The sequence below is a fragment of the Pelophylax lessonae genome (genome assembly GCF_965119305.1).
Source record: "Pelophylax lessonae genome assembly, chromosome: 5".
Lineage (NCBI taxonomy): Eukaryota > Metazoa > Chordata > Amphibia > Anura > Ranidae > Pelophylax > Pelophylax lessonae.
The window spans coordinates 228,549,200-228,567,833 of NC_138772.1; the positions used below are offsets into that span (position 1 = coordinate 228,549,200).

The 18,634-nt window shown below is 42.6% G+C and overlaps 1 protein-coding gene across 1 annotated transcript in view; it reads left to right on the plus strand.

Annotated features, from left to right (window-relative positions):
* Window positions 1-1,337: 1,337 nt before the first annotated feature.
* ERP44 (endoplasmic reticulum protein 44) overlaps window positions 1,338-18,634 on the plus strand; it is a 157,078-nt gene continuing 139,781 nt past the window's right edge. Inside the window, exon 1 of the mRNA XM_082259931.1 lies at window positions 1,338-1,514. Coding sequence (XP_082116057.1) covers window positions 1,449-1,514 — 66 coding nt within the window. The 5' untranslated portion in view covers window positions 1,338-1,448. The remainder of the gene's footprint in view (window positions 1,515-18,634) is intronic.

Below are 18,634 nucleotides of genomic sequence, written 5' to 3' on the forward strand. Positions count from 1 at the left end.
TTTGGTTTACATCAATTTTGTTTATTTTTTAACCTATTAGTTGCGGCAATCTGCGATTTATAGCGGTACTGCGACATTGCGGCAGACAGATCTGACCCCTAACTGACATTTTTGACACTGGGGGACCAGTGACATTACTACAGTAATCAGTGCTAAATATATGCACTGTTACTGTAATAATGACACTGGCAGTTAAGGGGTTAACTCAGGGGCATTTAAAGGGTTAAGCGTATGCCTAGGGAGTGTTTTCTAACTGTGAGGGGGATGGGCTTGTGGAATCAACACAGAGACCTGTGAGGCCCCGTTCACACTGGGGCGACACTACTTGCCGGGGCGACCTCACAGGTCACGGTATGCTGCTCGCACCACGACCTCGGAGCGGCCGGCACGGACTTCATAACATTGAAGTCTATGCAGGTCGCTCCGGGTCGCCCCAAAGAAGCTCCGGACCCTTTTTCTAAGTCGGAGCGACTTGTGTCACTCCTATTAGAACGGGTCCACAGCTTCTCTATGGAAGGCGACCTACGGCGACCTGTCAGGCGACCAGGTCGCCTGACAGGTTGCCCCAGTGTGAACGAGGACTGATCCTAATTAGGAGGAACACAGAAGCTGTATTTACAACAGCAGACCGCCTCTCTCTCTCCACGGGGAGTGATCATGGGTGCCTGACACCAATTGCGGCCGCTGTCCCCGTGAGTCAGATTCTCCGCTGGCTAATGGGGGCGTGACCACATCCCCAGGAATCGCAGTACAGGTATGGCAATTTGCGCTCGTGGTCAGCGATTGGTCAAAGGAGAATTATACAAAAAAAAATAAAAAATTTGGTAAACCTGCATTTTTTTTTTTTTTTTTTTCACCGCTACTCTTCCTTTATACTGGTTTTTGAGATTTTTTAAATGCAGTTTAGAATTTGGATGAAAGGTTTAGCTCTGGGAAACCCTTTTTGAAAGATAAATAGGGAATTTTTATATACAACTATAAAGATCGGATAAAAATGAAGGACAAATGAGAAGGAAAGAAGGACTTTATTTCAAATCAGGGACAGTTGGGGGCTATGCATCTGAAAATCTACTAGTGTATGGCCAGCATAGGTCGTTATCCTTTGGACCTTTCACTTCCCCTTATCACTGAAGGCTTCAAAGGCTGCTGATTATTTTTTAACTCCTCCAAATCCATCTCAGAGCAGAGCGTTGGCAAGGCTCATAAAGAGACATTCCACTATAGAGTTGAGTAATGACTTTGTACTCCTAGGATTTCAGACCTGTCCTCCCGCTCTGACTGGCTCTTCAAACTGGGCGGTCATAAGTCACGGTGCCGTCACCGGTGAGCCCTGTCATGTGACCCAAACGTCATCAAGATCCTAGTCCTGGCTTAGGAAGTGGTCGTGTTAGCGAAGTGCTATCCTGCAGAGCTCTATGGTGTGAGGTGAGATAAGCCGCAGCCAAGGCATGCCGACCATGAAACACGCTATCTTCCTACCACTGACCGACCCGGCCTGTGTCCTAGTCCTGCTGGTGAGTGCTCTTATCTTCTGCCGATATATTCTCTCTCTATATTGTTATAATTATATATATATATATATATAGCTCACTGCACGTAGTATCCTTTCATCGACTTAACATAGCGGTAACCGGTAACATTCATATTGCCAGGTATGCTGGCTGCAGTTTGAGGTGGAATTGATTATTGTGCAGACCAGGACTGGTCTCTCTCGTCTACTTGTGGCTGTGTACATGGCGGAGAACGCCGGGGGCAGCCGCATAGTAGACGGGAGGTAGCCAGGCCTATGTAGGGCTCTCCGTATCGCCCGGCTCGCTGGATTTGCATTACAGGCATTCCCCCCACAGCCTTCCAACCACGTTCCGGCTCGCTCGAGTGCTGTGTTGTGTCTGCAGGTGATTGGCTGATAACCCGGAAGTGAGAGCTGCAGCACCGGTTCTACTCTCGGAAGTTTTCAAGGGAGTGTGCTGGTGTACAGAGAAGGAGGGCAGGGCAAGTGGCTGGCAGAGCTGTCCTAGGGATGGCTTCTCACACTTATCCTGGTTACCTGTGTGATCTGTACGCTACCAGAGTCCATAAAGCTTCTCAGTAATTTGCCACTCATGTTTATGTGTACACTAGACATTCATTTATGCAAAACCCTTTCATCCCTATTATTTTTATTTATTATACAGGATCCCTACAGTCCTATTTATTCTCCGTCCACCATCTGAGATTTAAAAAAAAAATCTATTCATCTTATTAAGGTTGCTGTCACATGGCTGTAACATAGTCGTAAAAATGTTACTGATCAGAGTTCCTGTGTAAATGATCTGTAAATAGATCCATTAAATTGTCCTGTTCTTTTCTCAGTGGTATACGCATGTCCTTATACGTAGATTTTTGGTTACAGATCTGAACGCATTGCATGTTTACGCACCTGTGTAAATGTCTCCATTGAATACAATGCAGCTGCATTCAGATCTGTGAATCAAAAATGGTTGTAAATTCACAACTGTGTGAATGAGGCCTTGCTCTGCTTCCTACCTCCTTTTCTCACATAGGGGAGAATTAGGTTTCCTGCTGCCTCCTGGGATATGCATACCACATATACCAGGGTGCATCAGCTTCAACACAGCATTCAGAGGAGAACGGATTTTGTGGCACATCATCAGGGGGCTTGTAGGTGACACATCGGAGAGGAAGTTATTTTGGGATTTTATTTAGTGGGGAGTAATGGTATAAAAAGCTAAAGTTTAAATTTTCAACTAAAGATAAAGGATATTAAGAGGGATCCGTTAAAGAAGTATGATCAAAGCTTTTTGGCCATATTTCTCCTATGGATCACAGGAGTGCAGTTCATTCTGCACTCCTGTGACCCATTTCAGAACCTGTTACTCAGCCAGTCCAGGCTTGGGAAAGATCCCGACCATATAGTCAGGATCCACTAGGGCAGTGATGGCGAATCTTGGCACCCCAGATGTTTTGGAACTACATTTCCCATAATGCTTAACTACACTGCAGAGTGCATGCGCATCATGTGAAATGTAGTTCCAAAACATCTGGGGTGCCAAGGTTCGCCATCACTGCACTAGGGTATCTGGACTGTCACCTGGCCAAGCCTCTCGGCGATCTGCCCAGAGCCTGAGCTCCAGTGAGTGCTGGAGGGGAGAGCAGAGAGCTGCTGACTGACAATTCTGACTCTCTGCTTAGAGTGGAGAGGGAGAACTGAGCTATCAGTGGTGTTTGTTTACTTTTCACTTCAGAGCTGGTGGGGGACAGAAGCAGCATCAGATCAATGCCTATTTCACCTAGGTGCCTATAATTGTATAGTTGTGGTTTGTTTGTTTTTTTATCCCTAACTCTCTTTTAACATTTAGACCCCGTTCACACTGGGGCGATCCGACTTGCCGGGGCGACCTCACAGGTCGCGGTGCGCAGCTCGCACCGCGACCTCGGAGCGGCCGGCACGGACTTCATAACATTGAAGTCAATGCAGGTCGCTCCAGGTCGCCCCAAAGAAGCTCCGGACCCTTTTTCTAAGTCGTAGCGACTTGTGTCGCTCCTATTAGAACGGGTCCACAGCTTCTCTATGGCAGGCGACCTGTCAGGCGACCAGGTCGCCTGACAAGTCGCCCCAGTGTGAACGGGGTCTTACTACTAAATTAATTCACCTGAATGTGCCAAGGAGTTTTTTTTTTATAGATATATAGAGTTTTAACTAACACGTGCCAAAGTTGTAATACTGTGTTCAGTCGTTAAGGTTTGTTTTAGCTTTTGTCATTAAAGAGATTAAAGAGGCCCGCAATTTGCTTTTTTTTTTTTTTTTTTTTTTTTTTTTTACCAATCGCTCATTGTGGTGCCTTTTTGATGCATGCCAGAGCTGCGTTATGAAGAGTACTTTAGTGGTTACTATCGGGAAGAGTAATCTCCTGCCTAGTAGTGCCTGTGTAATCCAGCCCTGATGTCATCCAGCCAGTAGAGGAGCAGCATTGGATGTGACCGCTAATGGTGGGGTGCAGTGTTTCCTAAATCCCACTTGCAGCATTGATGGGGCACTATTCTTTTTAACTATTGAAATATTTTTCAATTCATACTGGCCATAGTCCACAAAATAAAATTGCTGCAGGTATAGTGCAGACGCCTCTGTGTACCTGCAACAACATACAAAGTCTGTTCTTTTGGGTGCAGATCTTAAGCATTTCCTGATGGCTTAAAGTATACCTCTTAAGCCCCGTGCACACGTACCGAATGTCGGCCGAACGATCGGCCGTCTTTTGTCCGGTGCTGCCCTGTCGGTTGAAAAGTGCTAAAGACTGCACACGAATTTTGTCGGCCAACAACAGCCGACTGCAGAAGTGATGTCATGTGATGGTTAACTTTCCGTGTGTTTTTTCTTCTCTGAGCATGCCCAGTCTTGCTCATCTGCTGTTAGTCTGCCGAATAATGTACTGACTGGCGAACAATCGGCCGTTCTGGTGACGGCCAACAAAAATTTTATACAAGAAATGGGCAATTTGGGGGGACTTTATGTGAGAACTGGCGAGCACTGCTCAGTGTCTCCATCCCTGTGAATAGTCAATTGAAAAGCAAGATGGGATAAACGAAGGTGTGTGAAAAACAGCCGGTCCCTAGTTTGAAATACTTACCCACCAGTCTGCTAACAAACCAAAATAAACCGGTCTAACAATATAAGTTAAAAGCAGGAGTTTTTCAAACTAGGGACCGGCTGTTTTTCACACACCTTCATTTATCCCATCTTGCTTTTCAATTAACAAAAATTTTATAGCCAGCACACCCGATTCTGTTCGGCCGAAAAGTCGCAGTCGGTTGTCGGAAGCATCATACTAACAAGCCGACAATCGGCCGATCGTTCGGCGGCCGAATATTTACGGCCGACAATCGCTACGTGTGTACGGGCCTTTACTACTGAAGTTTCTTGTTGGCTAGCAGGGCTCCCTGTCATTGTGAGCAATGAAAGGGATGTGTAGTGATGGGGCTTTGTGTAAGGTCTGTCACTACTCAGAAGTGTCAAAGCTTCACCTGTTAGAAGGGTATTGGGAGGCTGCTGCAGGCTTGTGCAGATACCTTTTTAGGTTTCTGAATTTCATATCTGTAGCAGCAGCTCAACCCCTCCATAACTTTTTCATTATTACCAATATACATTTAGTTGACATTTGCTGGTAGGTTACCTCCATTATTTCAGTTGCCTTAGCAATTAAAAGTGTCTGAATCTGTTCAAGAATTTATACATGTATAACCTCTGGATAGAACAACCTGAAGACAGAGCACTTGTACCTGTTTAGCCACTTAAGTCTAAACAGGTACAACTGGTTTGTTTGCAAGCCTAACCCAATATTTTGTACAGTCATTGCTCACTTTTGCTATCATTTTGGAATACAGTGACATTAAGTATGTGTATAGCATTGTTAGGTCACAGAGAGTGGAAAATGTATAGTAATGAAAAAGTAAGTATACCCAATGACAAATGTTGACTATTTAACAGGCAAACATTAGATCTTAGTTAAAAATGTACCTATAGATAATGACATTTTTTAAATAAAAACCCTATACATTTAATTAACAAAAATATCAATGGATGTAATGGTGTATATAGGAAAAAGTACACCTTTTTGTCTAGGTCATAACTCTCCATATCTTCTTTCTGAGGCATTCCTTGGTGGATTTGTTTGTGTTTCTGATAAGTATGGTGTTCCATTTCCAGGTCAAACACACTTTGATATCATTCAGAATTCATAGACTTCACCTCAAACTCAGATTTTCCTCATGACCTAAAGTTCCTTGAAATAAAACAAAAAAATAACAAAAAAATAAATTGTGCGATGCCCTGGGATCACTACGTGTACACCAGCAGCCACACATGCAGGGCTCCTACAGTTAAATCACATGGTTCTTCTGATATGCTGTTTTCATTCTGGACCAAAAATGTCTACTTTTGCTGTCACGAAATAAGTCTGATTTCATGAGTGTACAGCACATTGTTCCCGGAAGGCCTAGTTTTGCTTTTTATGTTTAATAGCAAACTGCTATTTAACCACTTACCGCCAAATCATGTACCTGGTACGTCATTTGACTTCAAGTGGTTGTACAGGGGTGATAGCTGCAGGCATCACACTGGTACCCATTTTTTAGAGCCGACAGTCGGCTCTCTTGTAATAGCCACTGGAGCAGATTACTAGCCACTCGGTAGCTATTACAAGCAGCGGGAGAGGATGACCACCCACAGTGTAAAAATAAAAAACAAAATGAATTAAAAAGAAAAAAAAAAAAAGTGCTCCTCTCTCCGTGCTAGTGCGCAAAGGCAAACGCATGTGTCGGTCATACAAGTTTTCAGTATTTCCTCTTCCTCCTTTCTCCTGTCCTTTGAATAAAACAGGAGTGGTGAAACACATTAAGGAATCTTGTTTTTTTTTTTTTTTTTTTTTTTTTTGGGTGGAGGTACTATGTATGCAGTCACTTTGCTGACAGTTCAAATAAATACTGCAAGAAGAGATTATTTAATTTTATCATCTGTTCAAATTCCTTGAATGTGAGCAGAGAGGGCATGCAGAAACTGGCACCCAGATTGTCCATGGATGATAGAGAGCTGGTCTTGAGCAGTGTTGTGGATCTGGTTATGTCTCTACAAAAATAAATCAAAAGTTAGTTTTAGTACACAGGGACATAATCTATTGGCCGCTTTTTTTTTTTTTTTTCTTTCTTTCTTTACAATATCCAGGTTTGGTTGGAATGAGAAAATAGAAACCCAACATGTCAAGCCTTAAAACTGTGTTTGCCCATGGGACAACAGCAAACTTTGGTACCAAAAATTGTTCATGGGCATCATTTTAAAAGCCTTTATGGGTTATCAGTTTAGAATTAACTATGAACAATGGCTCTAGGATTATTGTTCTTGCTTTACAGTATCTCACAAAAGTGTGTACACCCCTCACATTTTTGTAAAGATGTTGTTATATCTTTTCATGTGACAATACTGAAGAAATGACACTTTGCTACAATGTAAAGTAGTGAGTGTACAGTTTGTATAACAGTGTAAATTTGCTGTCCCCTCCAAATAACTCAACACACAGCCAGTAATTTCTAAACCGCTGGCAACAAAGGGGAGTATACCCCTAAGTCAAAATGTCCAAATTGGGCCCATCGTGTCAATATTTTGTATGGCTACCATTATTTTCCAGCACTGCCTTTTAACCTTCTTGGGCATGGAGTTCACGAGCTTCACAGGTTGCCACTGGAGTCCTCTTCCACCCCTCCATGACAACATCACGGAGCTGGTGGATGTTAGAGACCTTGCGCTCCTCCATCTTCCGTTTGAGGATGCCCAACAGATGCTAAATAGGGTTTAGGTCTGGAGACATGCTTGGCCAGTCCATCACCTTTACCCTCAGCTTCTTTAGCAAAGCAGTGATCATCTTGGAGGTGTGTTTGAGGTCGTTATCATGTTGGAATACTGCCCTGCCACCCAGTCTCCGAAGGGAGGGGGATCATGCTTTGCTTCAGTATGTCACAGTACATGTTGGCATTCATGGTTCCCTAAATTAACTGTAGCTCACCAGTGCCAGCAGCACTCTTGCAACCCCAGACCATGACACTTCCACCCCCATGCTTGACTGTAGGCCCACTTGTCTTTGTACTCCTCACCTGTTTGCCGTGACACACGCTTGACACCATCTAAACCAAATACGTTTATCTTGGTCTCATCAGACAACAGAACATGGTTCCAGTAATCCATGTCCTTTAGTCTGCTTGTCTTCAGCCAGTAATCCATGTCCTTAGTCTGCTTGTCTTCAGCAAACTGTTTGTGGGCTTTCTTGTGTATCCTCTTTAGAAGAGGCTTCCTTCTGGGAAGACAGCCATGCAGACCAATTTGATGCAGTGTGTGGCGTATGGTTTGAGATAGAAAGTATGTATTGGCGTTAATCGCCAACAATACCTGCGCAAATGGTAAAATTATATAAATATAACCGTGTGAATCCTATCTTAGATTAAATACGTAGAATAAACCATAAAGTGCAATATATAGGTGTGAACCATATAAAAGAGCTGCAGCTGAATCGTAAAACGTATGAATGGTATAAATACACCTAATGAGGTGTACAGAGCCGCGCTCATCTAAAGTGCACTGTATTTTTTAAAATTGTCAAACATTGTGAATCATTGACAGATAAAATTGTTAAATATATACAAATATAAATATAAAGTGCTTCAACAGTTAATTAAAGTGAATAAACGAATATAAAGTGCATCAACAATAGGTGAGTGAATCACAAATAAAGTCCCATACACCAACAAAGTTTAGTGCAGTCTCTAAAGGATGATTCTTCCACATATAATCAGATCTTCATTCCCTTCACCACATGAACACCCAATGTGTGAAAAGGCTTACCAGAAAGTACCGACCCCTTAGTTATAGGGGGTCAATGTAGGCAGAATGATAATCAGAATCCAGAGTAGGTCTGAGCCCTCCTGAAGGATCCACCTTACATTCGCCAGTGTACAGATGTGCTCCAAATTCCTTAGCCAACCCCATGCTCCTCAGCGGTATAGAATAAAGGAATGGCCAATATGGTGAAGTACGCTTAAGCAATTTATTAAAAGTAAGGTAGATACACTTACATTTAGACAGGTAAAAACGGGCATTCAATCAAACAAAGTCTGGGGATGACGAGTACCGCTTCCGCATCTCAAAGTGTCTCATCCGATCCCGGAAGAAAAGATACTCTGGATTCTGATTATCATTCTGCCTACATTAAAGCCCTATAACTAAGGGGTCTGTGCTTTCTGGTATGGTCTGAGCACTGACAGGCTGATTCCCCCCCACCCCTTCAACCGCTTTAGCAGTGCTGGCAGTACTCATACAACTATTTCCCACAGACAACCGCTGGATATGATGCTGAGCACGTGCACTCAACTTCTTTGGTCGACCATGGCGAGGCCTGTTCTGAGTGAAACCTGTCCTGTTAAACTGCTATATGGTCTTGGCCACCATGCTGCAGCTCAGTTTCAGGGTCTTGGCAATCCTTTTATAGCCTAGGCCATCGTTATGTAGTGCAGCAATTCTTTTTTTCAGATCCTCAGAGTTCTTTGCCACGAGGTGCCATGTTGAACCTCCAGTGACCAGTATGAGAGAGTGAGAGCAAAAACACAAAATTTAACACACCTGATCCTCATTCACACCTGAGACCTTGTAACACTGAGTCACATGACACCGGGGAGGGAAAATGGTTAATTGGGTCCAATGGACATTTTTAATTAGGGGTGTACTCACTTTTGTTGCCAGCAGTTTAGACATTAACCACTTTACGACCAGCCACGTAGACCTACGTCGGCTGACTTTGCGTGGTTGTACCGGCATGATGCCTCTAGCTAGAGGCATCATCCCGGTATCGTTTTTTAGAGTCGGCTTTCCGGCGGTAAAGACCGATGCGGCTCAGGAGCTCTGCCCGGATGCGGCTTCGATCGGGTCTCTGATGACGTTTACATTGATTGTGACAGCAATAAAAGTGATCAGATTTTTTTTTTTTTTTTTTTTAAACCTGTGTTTAAAAAAAAAAGAAATAAAGTAGAAAAAAAAAAATTTTAGCCACCCTCCGTCACCGTTGGCTCGCGCACGAAAGAAAACGTATACTGCTGTTGCACCGCAAATTAAATCGCTGTTCAAACCACACATGTGAGGTATCGCCGCGATCGCCAGAGTGTGAGCAATAATAAAAAAAAAAAAGAGCTACACTCTTAACTGTAAACTGGTAACCGTTAAAACATTATAAAGCATCGCTTATGGAGATTTTTATTGACCGTAGTTTGTCGCCATTCCTCGGGTGTGCGCAATTCGTAATTTTTCCAAAAAAAAATGGCGTTTGAAAGACCGCTGCGCAAATATCGCATGACAAAAAATATTGCAATGACAGCCATTTTATTCTCCAGAGTCATTGCTAAAAAAAAATCTATATAATGTTTGGGGGGTGAGTTGTTTTTACTAGCAAAAATACTGATTTTTTCACTTGTAAACAAAGTGTCAAAAATAGGCTTAAATACAGTGCCTTGCGAAAGTATTCGGCCCCCTTGAACTTTGCGACCTTTTGCCACATTTCATGCTTCAAACCTAAGGGCTCTTTCACACACTCCGTCCGTTGGACGGAGTCTGTTTTTCTCAGCGGGGGATCGAGCCGCCGATCCCCCACTGAGCAGCAGGACGACAGCTGTGTTCACAGCTGTGTGGAGACACAGCTGACAGTTCCCCATGCATCTCTATGGGGGAAATCGGATGTCAACGGACCGTCAGTCCGTTCTCACCCGATCCCATCCGATCCGCTGGACGGATGGAAAATAGGGTTTCCATCCGTCCAGATTTGACGGATCGGGTCGGATGTCAGCGGACACGTCTCCGCTGACATCCGATGCCCCATAGGAATGCATGGGGGGACCGTTCAGATCCGCCAAAAAAACGGACAGGCGGATCTGAACGGTCCGCCTGTGTGAAAGGGGCCTAGAGATATAAAACTAATTTTTTGTGAAGAATCAACAAGTGGGACACAATCATGAAGTGGAACCAAATTTATTGGATATTTCAAACTTTGTTAACAAATAAACTGAAAAATTGGGCGTGCAATTATTCAGTGCAGCAAACTCTCTCCAGAAGTTCAGTAAGAGCCGGTTCACATATGAGCGACCCGACTTTCGGTGGCTACCTGTGAAGTCGCGGTGCGCACCGCGACCTCAGAGCGGCCGGCACGGACTTAATATCATTGAAGTCAATGCAGGTCGCTCCGGGTCGCCCCAAAGAAGCTCTGGACCCTTTTTCTAAGTCGGAGCGACTTGTGTCGCTCCTATTAGAATGGGTACACAGCTTCTCTATGGCAGGCGACCTGTCAGGCGACCAGGTCACCTGACAGGTCGCCCCAGTGTGAACGGGGTCTGAGGATCTCTGAATGATCCAATGTTGACCTAAACGACTAATGATAAATAGAATCCACCTGTGTGTAATCAAGTCTCCGTATAAATGCACCTGCACTGTGATAGTCTGAGGTCGGTTTAAAGCGCAGAGAGCATCATGAAGAACAAGGAACACACCAGGCAGGTCCTAGATACTGTTGTGGAGAAGTTTAAAGCCGGATTTTGATACAAAAAGATTTCCCAAGCTTTAAACATCCCAAGGAGCACTGTGCAAGCGATAATATTGAAATGGAAGGAGTATCAGACCACTGCAAATCTACGAAGACCTGGTCGTCCCTCTAAACTTTCAGTAAATACAAGGAGAAGACTGATCAGAGATGCAGCCAAGAGGCCCATGATCACTCTGGATGAACTGCAGAGATCTACAGCTGAGGTGGGAGACTCTGTCCATAGGACAACAATCAGTCGTATACTGCACAAATCTAGCCTTTATGGAAGAGTGGCAAGAGGAAAGCCATTTCTTAAAGATATCCATAAAAAGTGTTGTTTAAAGTTTGCCACAAGCCACCTGGGAGACACACCAAACACGTGGAAGAAGGTGCTCTGGTCAGATGAAACCAAAATCGAACTTTTTGGCAACAATGCAAAACGTTATGTTTGGCGTAAAAGCAACACAGCTCATCACCCTGAACACACCATCCCCACTGTCAAACATGGTGGTGGCAGCATCATGGTTTGGGCCTGCTTTTCTTCAGCAGGGACAGGGAAGATGGTTACAATTGATGGGGAAGATGGATGGAGCCAAATACAGGACCATTCTGGAAGAAAACCTGATGGAGTCTGCAAAAGACCTGAGACTGGGACAGAGATTTGTCTTCCAACAAGGCAATGATCCAAAACATAAAGCAAAATCTACAATGGAATGGTTCACAAATAAACATATCCAGATGTTAGAATGGCCAAGTCAAAGTCCAGACCTGAATCCAATCGAGAATCTGTGGAAAGAACTGAAAACTGCTGTTCACAAACGCTCTCCATCCAACCTCACTTAGCTCAAGCTGTTTTGCAAGGAGGAATGGGCAAAAAATTCAGTCTATCGATGTGCAAAACTGATAGATATACCCCAAGCGACTTACAGCTGTAATCGCAGCAAAAGGTGGCGCTACAAAGTATTAACTTAAGGGGGCTAAATAATTTTGCATGCCCAATTTTTCAGTTTTTTATTAAAGTTTGAAATATCCAATAAATTTCGTTCCACTTCATCATTGTGTCCCACTTGTTGATTCTTCACAAAAATCACAGTTTTATATCTTTTATGTTTTTGAAGCCTGAAATGTGGCAAAAGGTTGAATAGTTCAAGGGGGCCGAATACTTTCGCAAGGCACTGTAGGTCTTAAAGTGGTTAATGGCTGTGTGTTATTTTGAGGGGACAGCAAATTCACACTGTTGTACAAGCTGTACACTCACTACTTTACATCGTAGCAAAGTGTAATTTCTTCAGTGTTGTCACATGAAATGATAAAATATTTACATAACTCTGAGGGGTGTACTCACTTTCGTGAGATACTGTATATAAAGTGTGTAGCATAATCATTTTCATATGTAGACACGCGCACCCATCGCATGTTTTTATGTGCATATACAGTGCCTTGAAACAGTATTCATACCCCTTGAAATTTTCCACATTGTCATGTTACAACCAAAAACATAAATGTATTTTATTGGAATTTTATGTGATAGACCAACACAAAGTGGCACATAATTGTAAAGTGGAAGGAAAATAATGGTTTTCACAATTTTTTTTTACAAATATATCTGAAAAGTTTGGGGTGCTTTTGTATTTGGCACTCTTTACTCTGATACCCCTAACTAAAATCTAGTTGAAACAATTGCCTTCAGAATTCACCTAATTAATAAGAGTCCACCTGTGTGTAATTTAATCTCCGTATTAATACAGCTGCCATGTGAAGCCCTCAGAGGTTTGTTAGAGAACCTTAGTGAACAAACCGCATCATGAAGGCCAAGGAACACACCAGACAGACCAGGGATAAAGTTGTGGAGAAGTTTAAAGCAGGGTTCGGTTATAAAAACATATCCCAAGCTTTGAACATCTCAGAGCACTGTTCAATCCATCATCCGAAAATAGAGTATGGCACAACTGTAAACCTACCAAGAGATGTTCGTTCACCTAAACTGACAGGCCTGGGCAAGGAGAGCATTAATCGGAGAAGTACCCAGGAGGTCCATGGTAACTCTGGAGGAGCTGCCGAGATCAACCTCTCAGGTGGGAGAATCTGTCCACAAGACCACTATTAGTCCTGCAGTCCACAAATCTTTTAGGGAGAGAGACAAAAAGAAAGTCATTGTTGAAAGAAAGCCATTTGATGTCCCGTTTGCAGTTTGCAAGAAGCCAATGTGGGGGACACAGCCATTATGTGGAAGAAGGTGGTGTGGTCAGATGAGACCAAAATTAAAAGCAAAACGCTATGTGTGGCAGAAAACTAACACTGCACATCACCCTGAACATACCATCCCCAATGTATAATATGGTGGTGTCAGCATCCTGTTGAGGATGCTTTTCTTTAACCAGGACAGGGAAGCTGGTCAGCGTTGATGAATGGAGCCAAATACAGGGCAATCTTAGAAGAAAACCTGTTGGTCTGCAAAAGACTTGAGACTGGTGCAGAGGTTCACCTTCCAGCAGGATAATGACCCTAAACATACAGTCAGAGCTACAATGGAATGGTTTAGATCGAAGCATATTCATGTGTTAGTGGCCAAGTCAAAGTCCAGACCTAAATCAAATTGAGAATCTGTGGCAAGACTTGAAACTGCAGCTCACAGATGCTCTCTATCCAATCTGACAGAACTGGAGCTATTTTGCAAAGAAGGTGTGCAAAAATGGCACTCTCCAGATGTGCAAATCTGGTAGAGACCTACCCAAAAAGACTTGCAGCAAAAGGTGGTTCTACACAGTATTGACTCAGGGGCGGTGGGCTGAATACAAATGCCCCCCCCCCCCCCCCCCACACACACACACACTTTTCAGATATTTATTTCCTTACACGTCCCAATTATGTGCGACTTTGTGTTGATCTATCACATAAATCCCAATAAAATATATTTGTTTTTTATTGTAACATGACAAAATGTGGAAAAGTTCAAGGGGTATGAATACTTTTTCAAGGCGCTGTGGGGGCCTAAATTATAGTTTGTTACGGTTGAATAAAGACACTTGTTCATGCAATTCAACGTGTGTGTTTGTCACTATCGTTTTTAATATTCATGTACATTGTGTTCTCAAAATCACATCCAAAAGTGTTTTTTGTGTTTTCAAAAGAAAAAAAATGAATTCCACTTCCTGCTGGCATTACCTGTGGAAGAGATTTATATGTCCTTTACCACTCTTAACAAAAAAGCACCCCTTGTGCAGTCTTCATCCTCAATCACAACTTGCCTCCACTCCCCTCCTCTTCATGCAGAATGCACTTTTTTTTCGGTAAAAAAAACTTCATGCCCATCCCCCAATGCATATCCTTCGCCAAGGCAAATGACTTGCATATTGCCCGCTGTGCCTTCTGGGATATGCATGTCATATATCCCAGGAGGCATAGTCCTTCATTAAGGAGGAGGGGGGCCTAGTGCAGCGTCATCGTGAGGTCTGGTGGCTTAACCCAGAAGAGTTGTTTGGCCTCTGGATGACATCACTTAAGAAGATGGTACCATGGGACAGAGGGGAAAAATTCTAAGAGGATTCTGTAGGACAATGCTTGATCCACTGGGTGGTTTAGTATCTTTAGTAAAAGGTTAAGGCCTGCAACAAAGCTTTAACTGGGCTGAAAATAAATATGATGGACAGGCTGACAATCCACTTTAGGATTGAACCGCTTCTTGTCCAACTTTCTTGTGTGGCCTCGTATCTTCTTTAACCACTTCAGCTCCGGAAGGTTTTACCTCCTTAATGACTAGGCCATTTTTTGCATTACGGCAATACTTTTTTTTTTAAAAAATCAGTTTAAGCCAATATGTATTATACAATATACTTTTTGGTAAAAAAAAATCCTAATAAGTGTATATTGATAGGTTTGCGCAAAAGTTATAACGTCTACAAACTTTGGGATATATTTATGGATTTTTTTTTTTTTTTTTATATACTAGTAGTGGCAGTGATCAGCGATTTTTAGCAGGACTGTGACATTGCGGCTGACAAATCTGACACCAAGTGACATCAATACAGTGTTCAGTGCTAAAAAAATAAATGACTGGCAGGGAAGGGGTTAACACCAGGAGCAATCAAGGGGGTTAAGTGTGCTCTTAAGGAGTGCTTTCTAACTGTGTGGGGACTGGATGCACTAGAGGAAAAGCTTAGCTGAAACACAAGATCTCCCTCTTCCTCTAACAGAACGGCAGTCTGCCTTGTTTACATAGGCAGACCGCCGATCTGTCATTCCACCGAACGATTGGCGGGTCCTGGCCGTCATTGCGGCTGCCAGACCTGCCTTTTGGCTTCTGCTGTGTCCAATTGCATGCCTCTATTCACTACAGTGGATTTGTTTTTTAAATAGATCGGCACCAGCCAGCACAGGGGGATCACTTGACTGCACAGCTGCGGTGTGACAAAAGATATTTGGCCTTATCATTTTTAAAAAAACAAATCCACTGTAGTGAATGGCAGCCTAATCTGAAGGCGATGCTTGTATATTTGCTGCATTAGGCTGCTGTATAGCGGTAGGAGGGGTGAGCTCTCATGATTACAGGGGGGAGAGGGGAGAGACTCAGCACAGCAGCGGATGATGGAGGCACATAAACTGACCACAGTAATCGGGGCTCGGCAGCCATGATTACCGTGTCAGCAGAGGTAGGGGGACACAGGAACTGGCAGGATCAACCAGGTTTTTTTTTTTTTTTTTTTTTTTACAAGATAGGAATGGAAAAAATGCATAGCACAAGCACTGTGCTATACAGCATGCCTTTAAAGGAGCAGGATCTTAGTTGTGGTGTGTGTGGTTTTTTTTTTTTTTTTTTTTTTTTTTTTTTTGGGTGAAAACCACTTTAAAGATTTGTTTATTACAGTCATATCCCCTCTTAAAATTATTGTAAACTTCTTTTTTTTTTTTTTTTTTGTTAAAAATAACAAACCTGTTATACTTGCCTAAATAATTTGATATTCTGCAAGCTACTATGGGTTAATTTTATGTGTATGCCGCTAGCACCAATCACTCCCCTTTAAGGTGAGTGTATGACTGATATTGAATATATAGAGTGAGTGCTGTGCAAGTGTAAACTAAAAAGTTTTGAAACTCCTATATGGTGTAGGAGAACAGGTATGCTTGAATATACCAATTAAGTGAATAATTATGTTCAGATGTGGTGTGAATACAAATTCCACTATATGGGATCACATAAAAATATGACCCTGTGTGAATGAATATACAAATAAAATACCTGTGGAATTATAACAAAATCAAACGAGGTACAAATGCTGTGTAAATATCCAGTCCTTGTGCATATAAATTGAAACCAGTGTCCTTAATCCACAGCGATATTCCCCAAACGATTCAACGTGGTGTAACAAAATGATAATCAATTACTACTTAGATAACACAAAAAGGAAGTCGTTCAAAATGAATAAAGTGTTGGTATGTCCCTGGTGAAATTAAATATAATCGTGTGCAGAGACAATTCCCAATCACCAGTGCTTGAATATCCCACAGATTTAGGGTGCAGTGTATCACCTCCACTCTCGTGGCTATCTCACCTTGGCGTATATGACCTAGCGGCTAAGCTTGGTCAGACAGAGCTTGAGATAGTCCACGGATGTATAGAATGGCTCCTCTTCTTCACCTTGTGAGCTCTCAGTGGGTTCAGAACACTCTGGGGTGTCTCACATGCATGAAAAAAAGTGTAACATAGTGCAATTATTGTTTTAAAATGCTATTTATTAAAACGTAAAAAGCACTCACATTGGCTGGGTCACTGAAGCGGACCAAACTATTGACACAATGTATCGGGAACTGAAGTGTGTGATTAGATGATCCCGGTCTGCTACTCGTGTGCTGAGTTCCTCTCACAGCCACGCTCTGCAATCACCGACATTAATCTAGCCCTTCCCCCCCCCCCCCTACACGTGTTCGACACAAAGGACTGCGTGTCTTCATCAGGGGGTTATGATTGGTCGGTGTGCTGGCTTTCTTTTAAGGAGAAGATTACGCGCCGTGGTTGCACTACACACCAGCCATTAATTAGTCATTATGCTACCTTAGAAACCCAATGTGTATGCTATACTTATCCATGCGGGACAGTGAGAGTAGCGGGATAATTTTAACAGATTTATGCAATGTCTATATACAGATTTATAATGGACTTTTCAGGAGTGCCATCCTATGTTTACTTCTCTGAATTGCAATAAATCCATGAGACTCACACATAGGGATTTGTAATAACTCATCAGTATGCAGATTATTCACATCATATACAATCAAGGATCTACTTTGTAATCTCCACTGATAATTTCAATTTTCTGGCTAACATTCACCAAAAAGATGATTGATTGCTCCAAATATGAATACATCTAATATTGTTGGGTGTGTTAATGGATTATTACCGTATTTTCCGGCGTATAAGACGACCCCCCCCTAATTTTCAAGTTAAAACATAGGTTTTGGGCTATACTCGCCGTATATAAGATTACCCCCCTTCTGAAGCAAGGCAACACCATTGAAAAACATCAGATTTCTCATGGATCTCCAAGGTACCCCAAGTACTGTAATACATGTAATCTCTCATAATATCTCCAAGGTACCCTAAGTATAAGTATTACCAGTAGATGTAATCTCAAGACGCTGGCTGTGCGGGAATCCTGTACCGGTATACCGTATGTCCCGTAGCTTCGGCTACATGCAGTGTACCACGCTGAGCCAATCACAGTGAGCGATTATATTCTATTATTGAATGCAAAGCCTGCTCGAAATGGCAGAGTCAGAGAGGCGGGCTGATGTTACTTCGCCAATCCGAGCAGGCTTTGCATTCAATAATAGAATACATTGCTCTCCCTGATTGGCTCAGCGCTGTACACTGTATGTAGCCGAAGCTACGGTACATACGGTATACCGGTACAGGATTCCCACACAGCCAGCGTCTTGAGAGATTACATCTACCGGTAATACTTATACTTAAGTTACCTTGGAGATATTATACTCTGCGTATAAGACGACCCCCCATTTTTGGGGGATTTTTTTTGAGGTTCAAAAGTAGTCTTATACGCCAGAAAATACAGTATATTGGCTGCACGTATAAAAAATATCCACCCAGTATATAGTTGGGTTAGGTCTCCATAATATCCCTCCGCACTAGGTAAAACAGGTAAATGTAGACGGTAGAGCTGTACAATTAATCGTTAAAAAATCGCGATCTTGATTCACCCCCCCCCTGACGATCTTAAAACTGCAAAAACTGCATGTCCTCGATTCTTACTGAGCCGTTTTCTGCTCACTCACAGCTGTAAAAAAAAAAAAAAAAAAAAAAGTCTTCAGCAAATGTTTATCAACATTGTTAAAGCTGCTAGATAAGTATAAACAAAATGCTTTACAATGTATCTTTTCGTTCTTTAGATCAAAGGAATGAACTTCTGGCTGTAAGGGAGAGCAGTTTAACCTCTTAAAGTATTTTTTGCTAGAAAATTACTTAGAACCCCCAAACATTATATATATTTTTTTAGCAGAGACTCTAGAGAATAAAATGG